Below are 27,859 nucleotides of genomic sequence, written 5' to 3' on the forward strand. Positions count from 1 at the left end.
TTGGTTGCGACGTTAAAGTCGAGCGCACATATTGTTTTTAACGTCATTTTGGACCGGCTACACAATGAAACATGCCTTAAACATTTAGACGCCATTTAGAAAACATGGTTTCATTCTAGCCAAATTAATCAAAGAGCTGTGAGAGTCTTAACACTCAAACCGATGACGAGTTTTTTTTGCACCAAAATTAATTTGGGGGGCTAGAAATCCAATTTCCCGACTGGATAATCATTAAGTGACTGATTTAAGTGAAACCCACCGACCCTGGCAGATGCATCGTGGCGTCTTTTAAGTCATCAAAGAGAAAGAAAACCCTTTGCTGTCTATTCAAAACGAAGGATCTTTCCACCTGCTTGTCGGCTCCTCTCATTGACTACCTGTCTTTTCATCTCTTCAACAGTCTAGCTGCCTCCGTCATTCATCTTCTGTCTATTTCTCCACCAGTCTGTCTCTATAGTTCACCGAGTGCCATTTAACAGCTGTTCCCTTTCTGCACATGAATAAATAAGAGTGTTTGGGCTATAACATCTACCGCCATCCAGCAGAGACTAAGCTATGACTCAACCATTGAGCGGGGCTAGATGTGACTTCCTGTCTGAGCTGTCATGCGTTCACCCACTTCCTGCTGGACCGGACAGCCTCTTTTATCCTCATTACATCCAGTCAAAGGGACAATATTTCGACAGTTTTAGTTAGCAAGCGACGGGACATTCATGCCCGTTTTTCTTTCAGGACGCCGTAGGGCCTCGTCTCTGATCGAGCTGCCGTTCAGAGGCTTGGGAGTCTTTTGTGTTTCTCCCGCAGCCATGAATAATAGACGCTATTTCAACTATCAGCGGCCTTCGTCCAGAGAGACAAGACAATGACTCTTTCATCACAGTGCCTCTTCAGTGTGGCCCTGGCTTCACTGCTCTTCCATCCTGCTGTGGATGCGGCGGACCCTGTGGGTAGAGACCCTGCCCCCGAAACTCAGATGTTACAGGTTTAAATGAGTCCTTCAACCACAAAAGGACCATTTGTATTTCAATCAATCACCCCCGTTTTACCACGTGCCCCTGCAGCGAATGAGGAATCAAAAAAAAAAAAACGGTGAAAAGTCCTGATGAATGGAAGTTAATGGGGGCCACATTTAACTCTCACACAACTCGTGGAGTAAAATCCACGGCTCATTTATCCAGTCATGTGCTGAAACCTGACTATTCTGAACATTTTGCCCTCCGGACGAGTAAAATGCTGACCCCATTAACTTCAATTGATCAAGTTTTTTTGGGATTATCCGTTCAACGTGGAGACATGACAGAAAAACAAAGTATTCTTCAAGAAATCAAAGTAATACGGGGTGAATAATCGAGACAAATTTTGGTCATTTTGTGAATTATTCCTTGAATCCACGTCAATGTGATCAAAGACCCTGCTACTCATTTTAGCAGGCTGTCCTTCCCTGTGTAGAAATTTCAAGCCAAAATACTAAACTTCTGAACATCCTCCTTAATTGAATCAGAAAAACTGCCTCAAACACGATGTCTCATCTGCAGGCTGACGATGCCGATGAAGTCCATGCGATGCGGTCGAAAGCTCCAGTCAAAGAGAGGACGAGGACCTCGAAAGGAGATTGTTTTATCGGCTGCTCTTTCAAGGATGAACTGGAACCTGGAAGCTTAAACCAACAAGGCACAAGGAACGTCCTACAGGTGCTCAAAACATCAATGGTTCCAAAGTGGAGCCAATAGGATTTGGTTCCGCCTCCGTCAGATTCCTAGTGAACTGGGAAGATTAGACATGAATGCCTCTTGGTGACACACCAGGCTAGTCTTCTACTAAAGCTTACTGCCAATGGGAAAGGAGTCCTATGTTTGGGGGGTTATCTTGGGTTAAAAAACCTTCATAAAAGGAGTTAATTTTGGGGGGAAAAGGTGACGGTGTTCCTGCTAAACTCCCCAACCACACTACATTCAGGACCGCATTGACGAAATGCCTGTTTTATAGTCGACGATTCTTTTCCTTTTTGTTGCAAATGATGTCTGCGAGCCTTATTATTGACCGCTTCTGTAGAATTAATGAACAAATTTACAGGCTTAACAAAAAAGTAGCGACTGCACAAAGATTGCCGACCACTAATTTACTTAAATAGACAACATTTGCATAACAACTGGATCCTTGTCTGACCAAAATGCCCCCCAAAAAAAGGACTTGGAACGAGTTTAGAGACGGACAAAACCCATGTTGGTTTTGGTCATTTAAGGGATTTTTGATAAACTCATACAGTCTGTCTATCTGTCTGTCTCTCTGTCTGTCTGTCTCTCTGTCTGTCTGTCTCTCTGTCTTCCTGTCTGTCTGTCTGTCTGTCGTCTGTCTCTCTGTCTGTCTGTCTGTCTGTCTGTCTGTCTGTCTCTCTGTCTGTCTGTCTCTCTGTCTTCCTGTCTGTCTGTCTGTCTCTCTGTCTGTCTGTCTCTCTGTCTTCCTGTCTGTCTCTCTGTCTGTCTGTCTCTCTGTCTTCCTGTCTGTCTGTCTGTCTGTCTGTCTGTCTGTCTGTCTGTCTCTCTGTCTGTCTCTCAGCCCTCTCTGCATTCACTTCTTCACAGAGTTTCAGTCATTCATGAAAATTGCCGGAGCGAGAAGTGGAGGAGGAAGAGAATAGGAGGAAGGAGGGAGGAGGGCGCTGTGACAAAAATGATTCCTCATTATCCTTCATTCATCATCCTTTCATCCCGTATCCCTCCATCTTCCTCTTCTCTCGTTCCATCTTTCCTCAAACTGCATCTTCCTTCCTTCCCCTACTTCTCCCTTCTTCTTCTTCTTCTTCTTCTTCTTCCTGGTGACAGTTTCACTCACTTTTTCTTCCGCTACCGTTTATTTTTTATTCCTCCCTCTCTCTCCTCTTCTTTTTTATTTTAGGGAGGAGAGACAGGAAGAGTGGCGAGTTACCATGGCAACAGCAAGCTGGCTGCAAAAAGCTACCTGTTCACTGGTTTGTAGAAAAAGAGAGAGAGAAAGAGAAAGAGGGAGAGTGAGAGACAGATAGACAGAGAGAGAGAGAGAGAGAGAGAGAGAGAGAGAGAGAGAGAGAGGGAGAGAGAGAGACAGAGAGCGAGACAGAGGGAGAGAGAGACACAGAGAGAGAGAGAGAGAGAGAGAGAGAGAGAGAGACACAGAGAGAGAGAGAGAGAGAGAGAGAGAGAGAGAGAGACAGAGAGAGAGAGAGAGAGAGAGAGAGAGAGAGACACAGAGAGAGAGAGAGAGAGAGAGAGAGACACAGAGAGAGAGAGAGAGAGAGAGAGAGAGAGAGAGACACAGAGAGAGAGAGAGAGAGAGAGAGAGAGAGAGAGACACAGAGAGAGAGAGAGAGAGAGAGAGAGAGAGAGAGAGAGACAGAGGGAGCGAGAGAGAGAAAGAGAGAGAGAAAGATATTTTATAGTATTTTTCATTGTCAAACAACAATGAATTGATCTAACACAGACTTATAGAACACATCTTACTCCTCTGTGCTCAGGGATCCATTGTTGTCCAGAAATGATCAACGAGCTGCCCGACAACTACAGCAGATGTGTATTAATCCTCCGTCGGAAATAGTCCCCAACAAACGAGGGCCGCCCGCAGAAAGAAAGATACCTACAGTGATAAATATGTTGCTTTAAGAAACCATGAATAAAAGCTTAAATCAAGCGCTTCGTAAATGTTGGAGCGTTTTTTTTTTTTAAACTCCTGTTGTTTGCTTTAAAAAACTGCAATAACCCGTTTAATTTAAGATGTACGTCATCGGAAGGAACCGACAGGGTTTGAGGCTGAGACCACAGACGAGGAACGCCGGAAAGAGTTCACATGAAGACAAATGAGCTTTTCCTTCTCATGAGACATGTTGACAATCATGTCCTCAAAGTACTCCTCTGTCTCTCTCTCTCTCTGTCTCTCTCTCTCTGTCTCAGAAGGAAGTGAGTACCCACCAAGTACAACGCCACAGGCATGCATCATTATACCTGACCTTCTACTCCACCACACAGTGGGTGAGGAGAGGGTGAGAGAGGGGGGGGAGAGACAGAGGGGGACAGAGAACAGGAGGAAGAGATACTTAACCATAGATGTGTGTGTGTGTGCAGGAGAGAGAAGGAGGGGAGAGGCACCCGGTGACAAAGCAGTTGCTATGCCAAAAATTGGGAGCACCGCGCATTCACACACACACACACACACACACACACACACACACACACACACACACACACACACGCAAAGTAAACAAGGAGAAGGCTCGGTTGAGACGAGTGGAAGCAGGAGTGTCAGAACGATGCTGTTGAGGATGACCACAGCATACTAACAGCTCTGACAGCACACACACACACACACACACACACACACACACACACACATAAAGCAAAGCTGACTGCGAGAGATGGGCGAGGGCGATAGCGAATGTGATCATAAGAAGAAAATGTTCTCGATGTCAGATCTTGTTTCTGCAGCGCTTTTTTTTTCTCTCCCTTAAAGCTCAAACTTGTGTCAAGTGGCAATCCATGTGTGTGTGTGTGTGTGTGTGTGTGTGTGTGTGTGTGTGTGTGTGTGTGTGTGTGTGTAACCTGTGAGTTACGACTTCTGGAGTGAACATGCAAACTGTTCGAGCGACGAGGGAAACAAATGTTGAGACTTTGCTTCTGGGATACCGAGCTTCCTGCTGTTTAGATATTTCCGCGCATCTGTTCTCTTATTACATCCTGTCATTAAGTGTTTTTATAAAAAAAAAAAAAAAATTCACTTCATTCTCAGTCTTCATTCAAAAAACGTTCCTGACTGTGAACCTCTTGAGGAAGAAGATGAGGTCTTGCCATCGCGATCCGTAATGAAATGGAAAACGAGCGCAGACAGAAGTGATCGGTGTGATTGTCGACTTTCTAACGGCACAAACCGGCACCAGGGGACAGCCGACGGGTTCGCTCATGTTTCATGTTTTGTCGCTGCTGTTCACCCCCCCCCCCCCCCCCCCACCGATGCAATTTCAAAAGATGCACTGCTTTGTTTTTCTCGTGCAGCAAATGGGCGACAACTGCAATCCGTCGCGCAACCCCTCGTGTCGCACAATGACGATAATTCCTCCTTGAATCCTTCAATGTGATCCGACTACATTCACGATTCATGTACATTCATGTAGCTGATCATTTACGAAGAGGTGCTGTAATCCTAAATTACAAGCAACTAGTAGAAGACCATGATACAATCCCTGAACTCCTTCTTCATTGTCTAATCTTAACACACCTTCCCGAAACGTCGACGCACTTTACTAAACTTAATCTTGAGCCAATCAAAGTACAAGTAGGACTAATATTTGCAGCTTAGTTTTGCAAGGTATTTGAGCTGAAGATGACGCTGCATGAAAAGTCGAGGGACCACCGAAGTGAGTTCCTTTCATCCCGTGAAACCAACCGGTTGAGAAATGTTCAGTTTAAACTTTTATACGATCACATTTGCGGTGCAGTTTTACCACATTTGTTCCCTCTAAACCTATATTTAGTTGTATAACTTGCACTAATCTTAGCACCTTTAAATTTACTGACAAACACGCTCCTCTAATCCTTAAGAGACTCGCCAATAAAAAGGCAGATGCAAGCTAAGTTCAGGACCATTATTAGCATTTAGGAGGTTATTTTAAAATGAAAGTCACCCGTCTTTCTTTCTACTACAACTACAACAAGTCATTCAAACTATGCTGCACTCAAAAGAGAGCAGACGTTTATTTAGCATTTTCCTTTCCGTCTAATTTCCCGCGACTCTCACTTTTACAACTGTCACAGGAAGAAGCGACTCCCTTGAGAACAAAGTAAAAAATGTGTAAATTGTATTTTTTGCTCCGAGGCATTAAGACTGTAGAACAAAGTCAGCGACAATAAACCGATGACAGCAAAACCCCACATACGTTATTTGCATGTCACACTGATTAAAAACGCTGATTCATCTCCAATACAATCTTATCTTGGGTGTTAATCTATCAGTTCTAGATAATTTGTCACAGAACTTTCATGTTGAGGTCATAAATTATCATGAAGGCAAGTAATGCCTGAGGGTTTCTGGCTGTGGCCAACAGGCAATACCAACAAGCGTCTCAACCCCCCCCCCCCCTTGACGGCCCACTATAATTAACCTCAATCCAACCCTTCTACAGTTTCACTCACCGTCGATAATGTGGCCTTTTAAAACGAGGCTACAACCAACAATTATTGTCATTATCAGTTATTCTAGTGTCTATGTGATTATTCAATTAATTGTTTTGCACTTAAAGTCACAACATGCCCAAAACAAGCTCTTGTTTTGTCTCAATAACAGTCCGAAACAAAAGAATATTGAATTTACAATAAAATGAAACAGAAAAGAGCAGATTCTCACATTTGACAGGCTGGAACTAAAAAGCTCAAAAAGTCAATCCTGTATCCAAATATTTCTGTCAAAGAAGTGATCAACTAATCTCTTTAGACATCTTCAGCATATAAGCATCCTTCTCTTTAATTGGACAATCATCACAACTTCATAAGGGTTCCCAAAGGGTTCCAATCAGAGCCATTTGTTTCCAAAGAACCCTTTTTCAAAGAAATGGGTTTTCAAGGGTTCTTTGGAAAGACTCAAGGTTCCATTAAGAACCGTTTTCATCCAAAGAACCCTTTTTGGAAGAAAGATTTCTTCGAGGATTGTTGAAATTGCGTTAAAAAGATCCTCCCAGCCCACAAACCCTCCCAAAAATGATCACGACCTACCCTGGGGGGGTTCTAGATGAAATCCTTAGAATACGAAAGGGAACGCCAGATGCTGGAGTTGCACCGCTCGTCAATGTCACACTTGCCCCAGTCAATCGAATCAATCAGTAGGCAGGCATTACGACTTTACCACTTACTTCCTGTTTTGATGCCGGTAGATGTGGTAGGGCTAGCTAGCTAGTTAGCTGTTGGGCTGTTAGAAAGAGCTGCTTTGCCATAGCATACCCATAAACCCATTAAAGGTTCAGGGCCGAACCATTGCACCGTGGAAGGATTCTTTGTAGAATCTCTCATAGGAACCTTTGAAAGACGGTTCAGTCTTTAAGTTGGGTTCTCGGTAAAACCTTCAGAAAGAGTTTTTCTATGGGGACAAGCCACAGAACCCTTTATGGTTCTTCAAATTAGCACATTTAAGTCTAAGAGTGGAGGCTGGATTCAAGTTGTCTATGTTTACCGATTTCATTACAGCAAACTCTTCTACGACTTTGATGGCTCAGGATCAGTCTGGTCCAGGCAATGAAACATTCATGAATTCCTTTTGATACTGTAGCAGCGCCGGTCCAAACACTTCTAAGGCAAGAACTAGGAAATATTATCCCATCTAAACTTATTTTGTCCGGAATATTTCATGCAGCACCACCTTTGTTTCCAAGAAAACAACCCGAAGCCTCAGTTTGTTGAGATGCATACCAATGGGATCTGTTGCACATCCTTACCTTTACGGTGACTTTTACAAAAAAACAAAAGACATAACACACAGGATAAGCCTTGAAAAATACATCCATCAGCTCAGAAAAAGGTACCGCAACATCAGCAACTTCTGAAAACGTCCTTCACCGCTTCTTTCTGAAGTTCATGTGTACTTTTCAAAAAACCAAGAAGAGAATGGATTTCACCTTCTTACTAATCTAATTTAGAGAGCATGTGCAGTACCCATTGCTCCAAATGTGACCGCCCACTTTTGTTTCACGCCGTACCTGTGACGTCGAGCGGTATGAAGTGACCCGGCGTTCGCCTCCCGAGCTGCCAGCGCGGCTTGTCTGCGACAGGCGGCCCGGCCGTTGCGGTGCTGCTGCTGCTGTTGTTGCTGCTGCTCCAACCCAGCGGGGGGCGATCCGAGCCGCAGGGCGACGGGGTCGGGGAGGGAGAGGGGTTGGTGGTCGCGGACCTCAGTCCAAACACCGAGGAGGTGGTTTCATCGTCGTAGAGCTGTTTGGACGCCGGCTAGAAGAAGAAGAAGAAGAAGAAGAAAGGGAGTGTGAGACGTGGGGAGCAATCTTTGCTTCAGACAGGCTTAAACCTGCTTTAATTGATTCCTGTTGGCCCCTTGGGGTCAATGCAATAAGCTGTTAACACAACCTTATAAACAGGGCAGTGATTGTGTAAGCAAACACTCGCCTATTTACTCACCCAGCATTCATTCGGAGAGATGATTTTATGGGTACAGGGCAAATTTTAGTGCAGTGATCGCTCCCTTTTAGCTCTATTTTGGTCTCCACCATTTGTGGAGACTAAATGCTCCTTTGACACTGACTTTGAAAGCTGCAGAGTTGGGTGATAAGATTAAGGGCTATGAATGGCCGTGGCTTAAAACAAAAATCTATGCGAATGGTTTCAATCTTCTACAATTATGCTTTAAATCCTTAAAAACACAACTTCTCAATTAGTTTTGATCCTGTTTCCTTCTTCAAACAAATGTGCAACATTTTTGTAGACCCTCCGATTTAATTATCTCGCACTTTAAACTTCCTTCAAAGCTGATGTTTCTGGCTTATTTAGCAAATTAGACAACAGTGTCTTTCTTCTTCAAATTGGTGTAAAAATAAAAGATAAACTCTAAATTTAATTAAAGCAAAAATCAATACAACCGAGGAGACGGGAGAGCCTGGTGGAGGTCAACTACTCCTCTACTTACCAACATGTTTGTTAAGCGGCTTCAATGCCAGTGGGAGGAAAGAAAGGTAAGTTTGATAAGAAGCAAAAACAAACACGGTACACTCGTGATTTACATTTTTATAGCCAGGCATTGAAACCCAAACAGCTTCAGAGGGTAAACACTTCAGTCTATAGCCTCTTGGATGAAATACATGTGAGGAAATATCACGTGTTTGTACTGTAGGAATCTGCCAAAAGTTCTAATTGAAATTAGCCCAAACAGAGAGCGAGGCATTAACTTAACAGAGCTGTTTAACAGCTTGCCGAAAGGAAAAGGAGCGCCAGTGTGCGGGAAATGTGCAGCCATCTTGCAGTAAAAATCACCGTGGGAGTCCATCAAGCTGCCGTAACAACACAGTTCGGAGGGAAAATAAACTGAGAGCTGTTAGCAGCAGAGGCTGAGAAGGAAAGAATGGGAATGGAGAACGTCCGTTTCATCCTTTGTACTTCTTTCACACGTTTCGTTTTTTCAAGGAGCACGAGCTAACTGACACATGGCACGGATGCCATTCGCTACTCTAATATCTGATCAAGCATTAGCGATATTTCCATCTGGGAGACACTAAATGATTTGGTATTTGTGTTTGTGGAAAACCTGCTGAGAGTGTGAAAAGGATGATGACTAATACTGACAAATGTAACAAAAGGGGGTGGGGACATATTGTACAATAGTTCTCCGGATGATTCATCTTTAGTCTTTGATATAAAAAGGGACGACAACAAAGGCGACGAGGCATTTTGTCACAACACGAGTATTAGCTGCGGCAGTATTAGTGACACTGAAATTAAGTGCTTTAGTGAAGCAGGAAGATTCTGAGTCCTAAAACCAGGAAATGATTTAAAGTCAATGTTTGTATGTTTTTAATGGGCTTTTAGTTGCAATCAGGTCTGTGGTTAAAACAAGCTGAGGAGATTTTAACGTTTTGTGCTACGGCATTAAAATGGCAAGGCTTCACATAAAACCATTAAAAGGCATCAAAACATAAGACAAAAGAAAAGGAGACTTAAAAACAATTAAGAACATTCATTGACACATTAAATACAGTCATTAAAACACTAAAAAGCAGTGTAAGAACCATTAATATCCTTGAATCCGGTTCAATTAAAGGCGGCAGCAAACAGAAAAGCCTTCAATCTTGAGCTCAGGGTCTCAAAATGCACCGACTCTGGTGGATTTAGCAGCTTTTTACGTGTCTTAATAAAGAGTCGAACGTTAGCTTTTTACTTCACGCTTAAAAAACAAAAAACAATCATAAAAGTGGGCGTTTATTTGTGAAGATCGTCTCGCTGAACAAAACGTCCGTTTGCCACCGAGATTATTTTTCTGTGATTATCTAAAATCCAATTGAAAAATCTCATCAGCTGTTTTGTCGAGGGGAACTTCCTGAACGGCCTACGAAATGAGTTTGTCCCCCGCGGGACCGTGTAACCCGTTCACCTTAAGAAACACACGATACACAAAAATACTGCGCTGTTCAGCTTCGCGACGAGGCATTTGCAGCTGATCTACGAGGACAAAAACACGTCAAAGGGGTTCACTCCACTCTCCTGGGTAACAAACCCCTAAACGCCTGACGTCTGGTTCACTGAGCCAAGAAAAGCGAAAGTGTAAAATAAGTGTGGAGAGAAACAGGAAATGAAGAGAGAGGAGAGAGAGAAAAAAAGGGCAGAATGAGTGGGACTGAGTGGGTTCAGTGGGAATGTGAAGGCTGCTGCTCTCGCTGCTCGGGCAGGAAAGTGGGAAGAGAATAAGTGAGGTGGACACGGTGTGGATTCTGTGTGTGTTTACTTGCAAGAAGTGTGATTGGTTGCAAGACTATAAGAGGACGAGAAGTGTGGGGGTTTTTTTTTCGCCTTTTGAGTTAAGTCGTTTTGTGTGGCTTCAAAACAATCGTATGTGACACTTGAACACGAGTGCGTCCGCTCACCAGACAGATGACATTTGGTGTGCGAGGGCGCCATGTGATCGGATAAGCGTGAATGCACGTGTGTGTGTGTGTGTGTGTGTGTGTGTGTGTGTGTGTGTGTGTGTGTGTGTGTGTGTGTGTGTGTGTGTGTGTGTGTTCACCAGGAAGATGAAGTCGGATCTCTTGTTGTTGAGGGAGACGGGCGATCGGCTGAGCGAGGTGGACGCGTCGTCGGAGCTCTGCGAGGACGGATGCCGGAAAGTCTGACCGGTCAGCTTGGTGTCGTACAACTGCTCCTCAAAGTCTGCACACACACACACACACACACACACACACACACACACACACATAGAAACAAAAACCAGTTAGCATCAACAACAGTGCACACACACACACACACACACACGCACACAAAAACAAAAACAATAAAGTGCACTGACGCACACACCAGATCTCCTTTCTCTCACGGCCGTGAGCGGAGATCGAGTTGGACTCCTGCTCTGCATCAACCCCGCTGTTTCCCTCCTGCGCCTCCTGCCCTGCACCCTTAAAGCACTCCTCATGTTTCTCTCTGATCCTCTACTTGTTGTTAAATGTTGGACTTTTTCTCCTTTCATTCATTCCTTCTCTTCAACTCTTTTTTTCTCTCCGTCCCGTTTCTTCTTTCACTCACACTTCCTCCACGATATCTGACTGTTTTCTCCCTCTCTGGCAGCTTAGGCTGACTCTCCCTCAGGCCATTGTAAACAGATTCCTAACCCCCACCTCCCCCCCTGCACACACACACACACACACACACACACACACACACACCCACACACATACATACATTCCCCCTCAAACCCCCCTCAGCCAATCCTTTACCCCAAAACACACTCCCAACCCACTCATCCCTAAAGCCCTCTGGCTCTCTCACACACACACACACACACACACACACACACACCGGCATCATCCTGCTGTCAGCTTCAGTGGCACAGAGTTTTGGGTTGAACTTGCTCTCTGGAACAATATGGATTCTTTGCTGGTGGCGCATTGTTGCCTAGTGACACATCTGTGCATATTGTGATACTGTGATATTGGGAAATGTAGTCATAACTGGGACTTTTAACAGCAATCAAAGGCGCTACTATTCAGCATCAATCGACACACAATATATATATATATGTATATATATATATATATATATATATATATATATATATATATATATATATATACTTATATACCATCGGTGTTGGATTGGGTCCCTGCTACGGGGTCACGATCATTTACGGCACAAAGGAAGTGGGTCAACCATTTGCGCAGCCAAAACAGGAAAAGGATAAGAGGCTATCAGTAGCCATACCCAGTTACCAGAGAGTATACATGTAAGTTCTTGATGCTACGATCCGCAGTAGCAGAACAACAAAAGTTCTGTGGAAAACCAGTTTACTAAATGCTTATTTAATAATAATTTTTTCTCAACTTTAACATACCAAGTAGGTCGGAAACAATTAAAGCGCTTAAATACAATTTACAGGCAAAAATTGTTATATTTCAAATGTGAACATTTTCCTGTTTTTATGATAAAAAATGTGATTATTTTTAGGGTTTGGACTTTTGTGTGAACAAACCAAGCTATTTAAAGCTGTGATGGACACTTTGCACACTATTAGTTAACATTTTATAGACTACACAATTAATGGAATAATCACCAAATTAATCTGCAAAATAATCAATTATGAAAATATTCATTATTTGCAGCCAGAGTAAAAGAGAAACACATTTAACACAAGAGAGCTGAGAAAATACATATTGGTATTGAGAATCGAGTAAATTTATTTACTCAAATACAAAACAAATTCTCATAAATGTCCAATTTGAACAGAAATTTGTAAATTTGAGGACTTAACATTTAGCGGCTAAAAAGCTAAATATATAGAGCTGGAAACATGAATGGATGAATGCTTATGTTGCTTTGTATCTGCTAAAAGAGTAAAAATTGGCAGTTTGACAAAACAACTTTTTACAGTGACAACTTGTCAATGTTGAAACGTATTCTGCTGCCCCAAAGAAGCCAAAAATCATCACTTAATGCTGCTTTAAATGCACTTCTATCACAAAATGTGAAGCCATTTGGACTGTCCTCGGTGTTCTCAGTCGTACTGGTCATTGTGTGCTTAAAGAGACCTGCTAAAGTACCTTCCTGCAGCATCCATATGGCAAAGTACTACAATTTACAGGGTGGACGCATCTGTTTTAAAACTCTGTGAGCTGTAATGGCCTCAAGACTTCGCGCCCGGTAAGCACATTCAAGAAAAAGTCCGTAGTCCACAGAACGGAAGAAGTTTGTCAGGCGTCAGAGTCGAGCGAGCGAAAGGCAACGTGGGAGTGTTTTGGAGTCATGAAGAGAAATTAATAAACAGCAGCAGCGCCACAAAACACAGGAAGATAATGATGAGCTTCTTTGGATGCGGGCGGGCGGGCGGGTCCACCCACCCACAGATTTTGTGCACTTTTCTTTTTTAATGGCTTTTGGGATCATTGTTGTTGACAATCTCCCCTCCCGCTCAACTAAAAAAAGTGCCGGCAGCGGGAACACATCTATAAGAGCTCACCCGTTCTGTTGTGTAATTATGCCTCTAGACTTCAGAGGAAACACGGGGCAGCTTCTGCCGCAGACGCAGAAACTTTCACAAGCTTCAGCGGGGATTTTAAGATGACGAAACGCTAATGGCGGCCGGCATTTTCAGCTTTTTGGAGGTTATTCAGTGGAGTTTGAAAGACTGCAACATAAAAGGTTTTCACCAAAATGAGGATTGCTGCCTTTAAACACACGTAATATATATTTCTTGAGCTGTTGTCATGAACACTTTTATACAGAACATTTGTGAAGAGAAAAAGTGTCATAATCGATTTTTCTGAGCTTTTGCATGGTGCATAAATGCATCAATCAATCGCGTTGTGCAGAATGGGTTGAGCTTTGCCTCTTTTTATAGTTACATAAACTTTATTCCAATCTTGACAAAAGCAGCGCCGAAAAGATCCACTCCTTTCCGCTTTTACCTTTCACAATAAAAGCCTTAGACGCATAACATTCACAGGCGATTCTTTTGCGTCTTAGTGTCCTTCATTTATCTTTATCTAAAGGCCTTCGTGCTGCTCCTTGTTCTGCGTCCCTATAGAGGGAGACTTTGATTTTCCACCATATGTTCACAGTTAGGTTTTACTCTCTGCTGGTTTTTGTGGGAAATACAAAAAAGCAAGTGAGAGAAAACGAGTAACAGAAGAAGAAGACGTGGTTCAGAAACAAGCTGCTTGGGTGGTCGAGACGCTGCAGAAGCTCTTAATGGTTTGGAATCAAGTTCCTTTAAATGTACGCTTTTTTAGGAACATGCACGCCAACAAGGCGCAGGATCTGACCAGGATCTGATCAAGACACAGGCCTCCTTTCAGCTCCCCAATTTAATCTGGTTGGAAATAAATGCTCCCACGTGGAGAAAGAATAAAAAAAAAACAAGGCATTAATCCCAATAAGCCTCATGCAAGCTCCTGCTAACTCACAAACAGACATGACTCATACAGCATTAGCCGTTGTGGTGCGCTGCAGCTGCAGTGAACAGTAAGCACTTACATTTATACTATTTTTAAATGCTGTGCCCCTTTCTAATAGACAGTCTTTTGAGTAACAACCATAGACTATATATAAGAAGTAGATGTACTCATCGTGACGTAACCTATTGGTTGTTGGACTACCGTTTTGAAGCCTGGAGTTTGGCATTTTGGCCATCCCCATCTCGGTTTTTGGCCGTCGCCATCTTGGATTTTGGCCATCGCCATCTTGGATTTTGGCTTTTTATTCTAAATGGGACCATAATGTACTAAATGAACATCATGCTGTATTGAAGAAGACTGTAAACTAGAGATTGAAACCATAAACTCATGTTTACAATGTTTACTGAGGGAATAAATCAAGAGAGAAGTAGAGTCATTTTAGACTAGACTTCTATACAACCAGAGGAGTCGCCCCCTGGTGGACACTAGAGAGAATGCAGGTTTAACACACTTCACCATTGACTTCACTTCACAGAACCGGTGTATGCCTTCTGGTGACAACTACTGAAATAGCTTCATTAGTGGTTAATCAATCATTTACAAATGCTTTATATTCTGCTATAACCATTAATAACAACTTTTGGGTTGTCAAATTGTACAAAATGTTCATTTTCCATTGGAACACTGTCTTTTATTATACAAACTCTGTGATGACGTTCTAGCCTTTTTAACTCGAGTTGATATATTAACTTTTGCTGTTAATTTATTGAAGTGAGAAATGATTTTTTTAAATGAATGCCTTTATTAACATGCAAAATTGATGGTCGCTGCATCAGTCGCCTCGCTTTAAAACCAGACTATTCTGTTTGCAATTAAAGTTTGGACATAAATATTAATATTGACGTGATAAACCGAGAACCTTTTTTTTCACTGTGCATTTGCCAATTCCTCAGGAAGCTATTAGACGTTTCTGTTCGCAAGCCCTCGCTTCAAGACAACCCGTCCCTGGCTATTTGTATTCACAGAGGCGTATTACACACCCGGTGCTCATGATAGAGAACTGTCTATTTTGCAGTGTTAAAAATAATTGAGCCTCGCTGCCGGCATGCAAAAACAGCCGGATCAGCCGCTTGGCGAGCAGAGAGCAGAAGCCAAAACTCATCTCATTCAGACTGCAGCAACCCAAAGAAGCGAGGCGTCAGCAACAGTCCGAAGACACGGGGGGTGAACAGACTGACAGAGAAGAGGAAGAGGATGAGGAGGAAGTGGAATAACCATCTCGTCAAATAGCGACGCTTGGTCTGATAACGTAAGCTCCACAATGTGAACTCTAGGTTCACCTGTCAGGGACGGCGTGTTAGTTTCCACTCGTTACACGCTTTGTCTTTTCAAAATAAACTTTCATTTAGCTCTTCGGTTAACTTACGAAAGAACGGTACTTGGTAAGACTTAGGAAAAGATTGTGGTTTTGGTCAAAATAAGCATGTTTGCTACGTAGCAAATCTCCAGTACAACAAGTCAGCGTTGACTCGGCTTCACACGGGACACAAACAACGATCTCCTGAGGGAAAGTCCTGTGTCCTCCACCCACCCTCCCTATGTGGACCTACTCGTTGTAATTTCATCAGCTGCTGTGACCATCTAACAAAGACACGGATGGATTTACATTGGAGTTAGATAAAAGCCTAAAGGGTGCCTGGGGCGTCGATATCAGACGCCAAGGGCCACTGACCAAGCGTTGCCATATTTCAAGATGGACGTGAGAACGGGTCGTCATAAAAGAGATGCAGAAGAAGAGGAAATAAGAACAATGATGAAGGAAGGGTATGAAATAAGAGAAAAACGATAATCAAGGAGCTAAATTGGATCAAGTCATAGAAGAGGTAGAAGGTGAAAAGGGGACAAACTTCAAAGAGTTTGAGAATTTTAGAGAAAAAAAGAGACAAATGAGAAATGAAACAGACAAAAAGAAGAAAGAGGATTACAGTACCAAGCAGAGGACGATTAGGAAAAGGCAGCAGAGGAAGAAGAAGTGTGGAACGGTATAAAGACGAGGCAGTTGAGGAAGAAATATTGGAAAAAAGCAGCAGAAGGATCCGAAAAAAAAGGTTAAGATGAGAAAGTGGGTGTATAAAAAGAAGAGCGTGGAAGAGGAGGAAGGGAATTCACACAACATAACGTCCAATCTGTCGAAAACTAGCAGCACTAACAGGGAAGGAGATGTTTGATCTGGACCGAAAGTTGGGTGACGAAAAGATCGGAAAAAAGGGATCCAACATGTTTTTGATCAATCTCGCAGCTTATTTTCCTTGTTTTCAGCGCCTACATCGATATTTATCAAGTTCTGTCCCACAACAATTCAACACTGATTTGTCTGCATGCGTGTCAATCAATCAATGTGTCGTCATCAAGGCTGTTGCGGTTCTCTTTGAGAGAGCCACGTCAGAACGTTAACGGTAAGACATAATCAGCCTTTTTTCTAATGAAGGAGTCTTAACTTTAGTTAAAGGACAATAAGCAACCAAAAGGTTAAACCACAACCTAGGAACCCCAAAGTGGTCAATTGCTAATCTGTCCATAAAAACCCCCAAATCATTTAATGAACATTAATAAAACCATTTATAAACAAACATCTTACGGTACAAATCATCAGAAATCAATACCCAATTTCAGTAGTGGAAAGTATTCAAGTACTGAAACACAATTTCGAGGTACTTCTACTTTAAATGCATGTTTCTATTTCTACTACATGTTGTTGGAAAACTATACAAATTACTGTGCAGACTAAGCTTTTACATACAAAAAAATATAAATAATAAGATTAAAATAACCAAAATGGTCAAATTTCCTCTGTTTTTTAACAGCTACAAAGTTGTACATGCTGCTTAAACAGTAACACATCAGTACAATGTTGCTCATTGAGAACTTTTAGTTTTGGTACTATGAGTGCATTTTGCTGATAACACTCCCTTACTTCTACTTCAGTTAGAATTGTTACACTCTGGTATTGCAACTTTTACTCACATTGAGGGTCTGGATTCCTCCTCCACCACTGCCAAGTGACTTACTCAGCCTCCTGCAGAATCAGCTTGTAAAAAAACTAAACTTGTTTCTCAAGTAGAAAGTGTGAAAACGCACTATGGATCCGTGCTCTGAACCGGCCCGGAGTTCTGAGTCCTGAAAAGCAGCAGCTACAAACGCGGACGGCGAGGGGAAGGTAAACAGTTGTAGATCCACGCTTCAGAAAGCAGCCATGGCTCCACAAAGTGCATGACTGCAGGGCACTGTGGTGGGAAAATGAGGGGGGGGGGGGGGGGGGGGGCAAGAGGAGGGATGCTATTGGGGGAGCGGGGTGTAAAGGTATGCCGGTCACTCCCACTAATGCACACACACACCCCCACACACACACAAACACAGCATTAAGCACGACCTACCCCCGCCCCCTTTTCCTCTGTCCAGACAAGCAGGCCAGGCACTCATGCATCACTAACCTGTATATTGTGTGTGTGTTTGTGTGTAGGTGTGCATGTGTGTCTCTAATTTAGGTGCTTGTGTGAATTGTGCTGAGTGCACAAACGTGCGTTTGTGTGTGTGTGTGCACTTGTTTTTTGTGCCCCGGAATGTGCTCACATATCAACATGTGTGTGAATAAACTTTAAAATGTAATTTAACAACTCCTTTCTACGTAAACAAAAAATCTGCATATTTGTGTGTGTGTGTGTGTGTGTGTGTGTGTGTGTGCGTGTGTGTGTGTGTGTGTGTGTGTGTTTGTGTGGACAGTGCACCCATTCACAGATAAACCCAACCATTCTTGACAATATGCGCCCCGGTTGTGTCAAATTTGGGTCACCCTTTCTTCTCCCCTCCATGAAGACGAAAGGGGGGAAGATGTAAAATTAACAATACCCCTCTTTCACCGCTTGTTTGTCTGTGTACACTACGTGCACGCCGCCACACACGCATGTGTGTGTGTGTGTGTTGGAGCGCATGTCACGTCTTCTTCCTTCATGATTTAACACGCACAATTGATCAATCCATTACAGGGGGAGAAGAAGGGGGGGCTGGTGTTTGTTAGGATGTGTGTCCCGTGCAAGATGGTTGTGACCTAGAAGGACAGATTAGGTCGGTTAGCGGCCTAGTTTATGTCGGTCACGAGAAACCGCAAGAAGGCTTTCTGGTAGAAGTATGGGGCACAAATTTCAGCCCTTATTCTTGTCAGTTCATTTTCGCACATTTGCAGATGACTACCTGTTGTTTGTATAGTAAATTGCAGAGAGCAAAGAAAGTTTCGCTCCTGTGGTGTGTTCTTTGCTTCAAACTAAAGACGATCAGCTGAAATTAATTTTTTTATTCTTAAAAGTGAACCTAAGACAGGGTGCAACTAGCATTCTTAACCTGTAATAAACTGCCCGGTTCAGAGATTTTTGCAGTGGTGATTGTAGTCTGTAATCTTGCCTGTTTTTACATTCAGAGTTTGAGGAACTGCAGTAACAACAAAACCTGACTTATTGAGATCAATCCCTAATCTGATTAGATAAGTTATTTTTTATAGTTTTATCCAGTTATTGCTTCCTGTCTCATCCTTGTTCAGTGACTTTTGTCTTGGAAAAAGTCCTGTTCCGTTTCGATCCTATTACTTTTACGACCGATGCTATTGATCGGACGTAATGCCAATGGTACACATAAAAATGGCTGCCGCTCTGACCATCGTGCTTCGATGATTTGATGGGACTATCCGTTCTGCTCCTAGTCTATTTTTATGGTCTGACCCCATTTATCAAACCTTCCCCAAACCTCTAAACCGATCCAAAGCATCGTCACTAGGTCCATTTGAGGGTTTGTTTGGTCGGCTTAGATACAGATGTACCCGGATCATAGCATTTAAGTATCACACTTCAGCCTGTGTCTGAAAGACTTCTCTAAACGAGCCCTAAGGAAAGAAACAAGACAGACGAGTTTGTCTTAAGCGATTCACAGCAATGTCACTCAAACTTAAAGCTCTGCAGAGAGACGATCGGAAATAGAGCGAGAGAGAATGATAGTTTGGCCAAACAGACTTATTACCTGAAGAGAAGGATAAGCAATATGTTGTGGTTGAAATACAGACTATAAAGGTCACTCTGTAATAAAAGTTCAAACAATCCATAAATCCTTCAAAAAAGACTTCCCTCACTGTTTGAGCTTTCTCTTCAAGAGCCAATTTTGTCTAAAAATGCTAAGCCTGCCTAAATGAAACGCCGTGCTAACAAACCATTTGCATAAGATAATTGTAAAAGGCATTTAAACTTGAAACGCACAGTATTTGTCACGTAGACTCAGCGGGGGACTCAGCATTCCATTTAAATCAACTAGTGCGGTGGCCTCCAGTGTTGCCGGAACCGCTCATCCAAAAAACTTCACACTCGACGCTGCATGTATTTGGGTCCTCAGCAACACACACGCCGAGTGTGAAGTCGATCGGACGAACGGCTGTCGAGAAAATTGAAGGACAAACACACATACATCCATAGACCATCCATCCGTTCATTTTAGTTTGATACAATAAGATGAAATTTAAAAAAACACAGTATTTGTAAAAGCTAATTAAATCATATGCACTGCTTGAAATACCTGAGGCTCAAATTATATAAATATATTAAAAAAGTAATTTACAATATTGACAATTAATCAACAGTATATCATTTATTGAAGTTGACATCTCTTTTTCAAAATGGTGACATGTTATTCAGGAACTCAATCCTCTCTGTGAGATTATTGAATGGAAACGACACTGACACATTCTCCTGACTCAGCATTCTCCACCGGATCGATGCTGCACCTGTTCTGTAATGTATATTGACCACAGTAGAACCTTATCAGCTCTGCGGAGATAACAGCTTAGACCTTCCTCTGAAACAATTAAAGGGCCACTGTGACATTTTTTAAAGTCAAGTCAGTGCGGACGGGGGAAGGTCTATCGGACTGTTTGCATCGCAGCCGGCATTGACTCGGAGCTCCTCTGACACACTTAAAGGGTTACTGTGACATTTTAAAGTTCAGCCGGATACATCACATCACCTCGCATTGTCCACTGTGAGGTAAAGGTCACAGCACCGGCACTTTAAATACTTGGGAGAGTGCTGCCGCAGAAGATAAGATATGGTAAGATGGACCGAAGCACACTGATCCGCACAAAGAGAGGAGGAAAAAAAAGGTAATAAAGGGTGCAAATACAATTACAAAGTGAAGACTATTTATTGTGCTACTGCTGATGCATGTGCTGCAGTCTAATCCTGGCCTTGAGTTTTAAATAAAAATGAGAGCAGACAGCTAACTCTTATCTAGCTCTAAGCACCGATGATACCGTTGACCTCCACTGGGAAAAAATATATTCCAGCCCGAAGTGTGACACAGCTTAGATAGGAGTGTGTGTTAAAGCCAGTTTTACAGTATCTACAGTCATAAAAGCTTATGGTATATGGCCCAAAGTATGCAGGAATGTTTGCATACTCTTGGTCAGTTTGTCATAGTTTTCGCCCCTTAATACAACAGCATATAATCATATAAATCCACAGAACTCTACAACACAATACATCATTTGTAACTGCTCTTTAGAGGACATGGCAGTGTTGTCTAATCTGAAAAGACGACATCGTATGGCGGTGCTTTCACTGTTAAAAACAAATCTGTTCTTTCTGATGTGACCACACTGTGGTGAGGGACTGCAGCCAGGTTCCAACATCTCAGAAAGCCTTCAGAGATGAGTGACGGTTGTTATTAGGGATTGTCAAAGATAAGTATTGGGGCTATTTTTAACTGATCAGTATCGGCTGTATTGAGCTATTGAGCCCGATCCAATCCTTTGTTTTACGTCAGCTCTGAAAGAGGTGTTTTGCATGGCAACGGCAACTCCCCAACACTCCAACTCTCCAACTCCCCAATACTCCAACTCCCCAACTCCCCAACACTCCAACTCCCCAACACTCCAACTCTCCAACTCCCCAACACTCCAACTCTCCAACTCCCCAACACTCCAACTCCCCAACTCCCCAACACTCCAACTCTCCAACTCCCCAACACTCCAACTCCCCAACTCCCCAACACTCCAACTCCCCAACTCCCCAACTCCCCAACTCCCCAACACTCCAACTCCCCAACACTCCAAATCTCCAACTCCCCAACTTCCAAACACTCCAACTCCCCACCACTCCAACTCCCCAACTCCCCAACACTCCAACTCCCCAACTCCCCAACTCCCCAACACTCCAACTCCCCACCACTCCAACTCCCCAACTCCCCAACACTCCAACTCCCCAACACTCCAAATCTCCAACTCCCCAACTTCCCAACACTCCAACTCCCCACCACTCCAACTCCCCAACTCCCCAACACTCCAACTCCCCAACTCCCCAACACTCCAACTCCCCACCACTCCAACTCCCCACCACTCCAACTCCCCAACTCCCCAACACTCCAACTCCCCAAGACTCCAAATCTCCAACTCCCCAACTCCCCAACACTCCAACTCTCCAACTCCCCAACACTCCAACTCCCCAACACTCCAACACTCCAACTCCCCAACTCCCCAACTCCCCAACACTCCAATTCTCCAACTCCCCAACACTCCAACTCCCCAACTCCCCAACACTCCAACACTCCAACTCCCCAACTCCCCAACTCCCCAACACTCCAATTCTCCAACTCCCCAACACTCCAACTCCCCAACTCCCCAACTCCCCAACACTCCAACTCTCCAACTCCCCAACACTCCAACTCTCCAACTCCCCAACACTCCAACTCCCCACCACTCCAACTCCCCACCACTCCAACTCCCCAACTCCCCAACACTCCAACTCCCCAAGACTCCAAATCTCCAACTCCCCAACTCCCCAACACTCCAACTCTCCAACTCCCCAACACTCCAACTCCCCAACACTCCAACACTCCAACTCCCCAACTCCCCAACTCCCCAACACTCCAATTCTCCAACTCCCCAACACTCCAACTCCCCAACTCCCCAACACTCCAACACTCCAACTCCCCAACTCCCCAACTCCCCAACACTCCAATTCTCCAACTCCCCAACACTCCAACTCCCCAACTCCCCAACTCCCCAACACTCCAACTCCCCAACTCCCCAACTCCCCAACACTCCAACTCTCCAACTCCCCAACACTCCAACTCTCCAACTCCCCAACACTCCAACTCTCCATCCGAGCATCCGTCAATCCTCAACTCCTCTTGCGTTTTGCTGTCATCTATTGCGCGAGGTGTTTCAGCGCTGACAGCCGCCGATGACCGCACTCCCCCCAATAAAGCCAATAAGAGTAACTTATGAATTTAATCCAGGTAGAAGATGTACAGGCAAAGAAAATAAACACTCAACAGAGTAAAGTTCATGTTGGTAACTCAAGCAAAGGCTGCAAAGAAGCAACAAACACCTGGGGACACTTTTAAAGGATATTCTATACTTTGATGTTATTCTATAATAAAAAAGAAAAGAAAAATCTTTTTTTCCCTTCAGAATTCACGTGTCAATGTACAAATGTGCACTGAGCAGCTGATTTATTAAGGAAAATAAAAGTATAGGATCTCAACTGTATCGGCGCAAAACTCAATATTTTATGACTCGAATCTGGATCAGGGTGCAAAAACTTGATCGGGACATCTTTAATTGTTAAAGCGGCAGATTAATGCCCCTCAACAATCTCATACCGCATACTTTAGGCCATGTAGTGTTTCCCAAAGTCCCACCACATCAAGCTTGTGGCTTTTCTGCAATGGATAACACAACATTCACACATCGGTATCTCGGGCCCTCTGGCTACTGTGTGACCAGCAGCGGACGACACTTTTTGATGACAGTTAAGAGCTGTTGGCTGACACCGAGAGTGTCAATCTCAGCTAGTTGTTTTTGCTCATTTATTCAACGATTTTATTGGACAGATTAAGATATTCCCATAACACGGTAGAACTCTTGGCCAAATTACACTAGGAAACCTGAGTAAGTATCATGAAGTTCACCAAACATCCCAATGTAATGAAAAACCTTGTAATATTAAAGGTGCATCACAGCAGTTTACTAAAAGTGTACATTTCTGGATATGGACGCTCACAATTTACAGTTTCAAAGTGGCCTTTGAATTAGTGGTGGATTCTTTTTACACAACACTTCAGAGGTGGAACTACAGTAGTGATCAAAAGACCATCCCGTCCTTCATCTTCCCAGAGACTCGCCTCTAATCCTGCAAACTGCTGCTCGCACAACTATTCTGTCCGCCTTCTGATCGGCGAACGGGGAACAAAATCAAATCTAAACTGTTCCGACGTTAACACTCCGACCTGGAAATAGCAGGAAGCGCTGCACTAAACGGTGCAGATGAATGTGCACGACACTCCATTCGTCTTAATTTGTTACCGGAACGGATGCGTCAGTGAGGTCTTTAATCCACTTTTGACTACTCGTCATTAGTAGAAGTCAGGTACTGCTTAACCACCACAACACTACTGGGTTCTGTGTTTGTGTACACTTGGTTTGAACAATATAATCTGCTGTTGATTTAAAGGTTTGCACATACATACGTTACCTGACGGCTTACATAATATGATGATTGATGTTTCTTTTTTAATAGGAGATGTCTTATACTAGGCCGGCTTATGTCATTGGTTTAATGTTAATGGCAGAGCGACACACTCCAAAATAACAAGGCAGTACTCAATCAGCAGAAACACAAATGCTGCGTCGAGTTAAACTAGTCATACGCGGCCTGCAAATATGTGTGCATTTGTTCAAACGCAGTTACCTGCATTAAAGAGAATGTCAGTGAAATGTCGAGTGCTGAGGAGGTGGTCGAGTATGAATATTTGAGCGTCGCTTAATGGATCGTCGTGAAAAATTACAGACCAAGTATGTGCAAACAGCCGGTCTGGTCGGTTAATGGATGGAGCAAGCTAAACTTTAAATACAAAAGTTCACTGAAAGAATAATTTAAATATGTTTTGCTGTTGATTAATGGATTGCAGAAAAAAAAAATACACAATGCAAATCTGGCTGCTCGTAAACCTTTCATAAGTATGCAGGGCCGAGTGCAGAGGAGAAGAAGGAAAAAAGTGACAAATCTTCCTATTATCAACCTATTTTGAATACAATATATCTGCCGTCAGTGGAGTACAACACCAAGCTTTAAATATATAATATATGACTACAAAAGAGCAGCATATGAATATTTTAACATGGCAAACAAAAAAACTTGAGCTTCACTTGCAGACTGTTAATGGGGACGGATAACAGGAACATGTTGCTGTTATTTAAAAGTGAAAAAATGTGAAGATGCTGACCAAGTATTGGGACAAAACTACTCAATTGAATGCACAGTAGAGGACAACACATGTCAGTAGATATTTAACTGAATAAAGCAGTGTGAGTAATGACATTCAGACTTGTAACCAAACCATTAGTTTTGCGGACTACGGTTTTGAAGTCTCTAGTTTGGCCTTTAGGCCGTCGCCATCTTGGTTTTTGCAAGGCGACATCCTCCGGTTCTGCAGAGTGAAACCAATACTGAAGTGACTTAAAACCTGCATTCTCTCTAATGTCCATCAGGGGGCGACTCCTCTGGTTGTATAGAAGACTATGATATGGGTGACGTCACAATGACTACATCCACTTCTTATATACATTCTGTGGTTTTTGACAGTCGCCATCTTAGTTTTTGATTGTGGCCATTTTGGCTTTTTGCAACCAGATGTAGTACGTAGTGGTACATAACCACTAATTAGTAGTAGTTTCTTTTAATATTTTAAGGCTGAACTGTCGTCTGACCATGAATCTAATTGGGTTTATAGTCATGTTAGTGTCTAACAACAGAAATATAACAACACGTCTGCCACAGTACCGTTTGGACAAAATACTCCAGCAGACGGTGACAGAAGCTGCAGAAAGCTGGTCTCTTAACTGAGCTGAATTATGGAAATGACTCTTCATCCTGTTAAGAGGAGGCCAAGTGAAAAGGAGCCATCCTGTCCAACACTTTGTGTCCAGGAGCAGAATTGAATATAGCACAGCACTGCAGAAAATGTGATTAAAACTGTATTTTTGGGGGGAGTCCTCCCACCAGTTTCCAAAAGCAAACTGTGAGGCTCGAGCAGGAGCCCATTTCACCAAATCTGCGACATGCAAGCTGTCAACATGTCTACTCATTCATTTTGACTTGTTTCACCAGTCAAACCAAACACCGTTTCTAACGACCCACGCCAGACTTTAGCAGGAGCCCCCGAGGAACCAAATGTACATAAAGAAAATGGTCTAAAAAAGGGACAATCATTTGTGAAACACGACGCTGCCACCAGGTTTGTAATCTGCATCGTAGCATTGCTCACAAATCAATTATGGGAAACAGGCCCCGAGTTCATGAAGCAGACAGGCACTGATTCAGAATGTCTAATATTCACAAAAGCAGCTCGGAAAAAATAGATCATGACTGTTTGTCTGGAGTCTATTAAAAGGCAAAAACCCCGTCCTCTCAAAATGACAGCGTTAGTCTCAATATGTCACGGAAATCAATATTTGTCTTAAAAGTTTCCTGAAATGTTACATTTAAACAAGCAAATATGGCATTACCTCATTGAATATGTCCTAATTTGCATACTTTTCCAGAATTTGAATGTAAACATTGGGTGAAGTTTAAAATTATCGTTTCAATGTTGTTGATATATTAAGAGTCACAGGTTTTTACAGAGTGGATTTTAGATATCTCTTTGTTTCACTCCATAAATCAGAAAAGACTGTTAACGTCATAAAAAAAAAAGATGATTATTTTTTTGTATTACAAGTTTTCTTAAATGTTATGTTTAAATATGCAAATGAGGCTTTAATTAATGGTGACTTTTGGTGAATTTAGGAGAAATCTACAGAAGTGCTGCTGAACACAGAGCAGAGCGGAGAGGAGAGGCTGGAAGTAGAGGTTGTAAAATTGTCAATACTTCAATATATTTGTATATAAAACGTAGACCCTCCACTGTGGTAACAGCTGTGGATTTATGGCATTATAACTGTGTTATTCTGCACAAAAGACATTTTTGAGTTCCCTCTATACTCCTCGTCATGATTGTGATGTTTTATATTGCAGAGAGGATAGTCTTGGGGATCAGAGGGTTAACCACAGCGTTTTTTTGGAAGTTTCTTGAAAGACAATGAGAGACAACATATTCTGTCATTTAGTCTGGAGGACTTGTTCAACGGGACGAGCTAATTATAATTGAAGACTACAATTAAAGTGAATGTGAACACATGAATCCAATCAGGAGTAAAACCAAAACCGTCCCTCGTATGGAGAAAAGCCCCGCATGCTAATCGCTCTACTACGGTGGTGTGTTGAACACTGGCCGGGATTTCACTGTTGCCCACTTAGGGAGCCACGGTGAAACACATCTCACACACATCTCAGGCAGAAGACGCGGCAGATCCGTCTAACACCGGAGGACGGCAGCCAGCTTCATAAATATGGAGGGCAGAGTGTGTTGAGGAGCCGGGGAAGGAGTATGAATATTTTACCGAGCCGAGGCCAGTGGGAGACCGATGCCGAGGATGGCCAGAGAGAGAGAGAGAGAGAGAGAGAGGAGAGAGAGAGAGAGAGAGAGAGAGAGAGTACAGCTGGTTGCTTCAGTGTTATATAACACACACACCCGAGCAGATGGACACGCACAACACAAACGGACACTGGTGTACAAACTGGAAACACACATGGGACCCGACAGTGGGAAGCGCAACGGAAAGTGCGCAGCAATAAAAAAAAAAAGCAGAGTGACAAAAAAAATTAAACACAAACGACAGAAAAGATGAATGGCCACACATATTCTGTAAATCGCACACACACACACCACACACACACACAGGCTCATAGCTGCTGTCCACCCACGACCGCATTCATCCATCTTATTTTTCATGGTACACAACACGCCAGGCCGTCTGAGACAATAACTGGCTTAATGCACACGTGAAAGTATGTATAGAGACAGCAGTGGACAAGAAGAGACAGAGAGAGACGTAGGAGCTGTAGCTCAGCGCTAACGGGAGAGGAAGTCTCATTATCAATGACAAATAGAACATACAAGGTAACATATAAGGTGGTCGCTATTTAAAATCATGCAATCAGCAAAGCAAGAAAAGGCACACAAAAAAAAAACAAGCCAAACATAAAGATCAGAAAATTAGTGAAATGTCTGTTTGTATGAAGAGTAGCTTCATTTGCAAAACACCATGACTGAAGTGCAATGCCTGAGGTGCACACGAGTTATTAAGCCGCTCAGACGACCGTTTCACTAATAAGTTGCAGCAACAGAAACGTGAAGGTTTGTAGTAATTCCTCTCAGCGTTCTGAGTGTAAAAGTAGAATCTGCACACTGCTCCGTCACCACTCGAGGTATCAACAAGTCCAGCGAGCTCTGATCAGTGTGAGGAGGCTGCAGGAGGGACTTCTTTAAAGTGCAAAAACAAAATGGACTTCATTGAACCAATATGAGGGCAACTGGCAGAGTTCTGCCTCCGGTACCGACGCACAGAGGCGCTCTTCAGCTTCTATATGTGAGACGAAATAAGTCCGACGTAAACACAGCTGCTCTCATTATTAAAACAGAGAGAAGGTCCACAGGGTGAGGGTGGATTGGTCAAACCAACACGGGACTTTCAGCCAGGAGACCGCTGTTCTTGTCCTAAACAAAACTAAAAAAGTGTCGTCCCTACCTGACCCTAACTACGTGGTTTGGTTGCCT

At 43.1% G+C, this 27,859-nt stretch overlaps 1 protein-coding gene across 5 annotated transcripts in view; it reads right to left on the bottom strand.

Annotated features, from left to right (window-relative positions):
• The window catches only part of nhsl2 (NHS-like 2), a 111,039-nt gene that overhangs the window by 14,485 nt on the left and 68,695 nt on the right, over positions 1-27,859 (bottom strand). For all 5 annotated transcript variants that reach the window (XM_068713221.1, XM_068713222.1, XM_068713223.1 and 2 more), the window contains exons 3-4: positions 10,735-10,877; positions 7,709-7,955 (exon numbers count right to left, since the gene is read on the bottom strand). In XM_068713221.1, coding sequence (XP_068569322.1) covers positions 7,709-7,955; positions 10,735-10,877 — 390 coding nt within the window. The remainder of the gene's footprint in view (positions 1-7,708; positions 7,956-10,734; positions 10,878-27,859) is intronic.

The sequence above is a fragment of the Cebidichthys violaceus genome, unplaced genomic scaffold (assembly GCF_023349555.1).
Source record: "Cebidichthys violaceus isolate CVI_PGR_0920_01 unplaced genomic scaffold, fCebVio1.0.p SCAF_19, whole genome shotgun sequence".
Lineage (NCBI taxonomy): Eukaryota > Metazoa > Chordata > Actinopteri > Perciformes > Stichaeidae > Cebidichthys > Cebidichthys violaceus.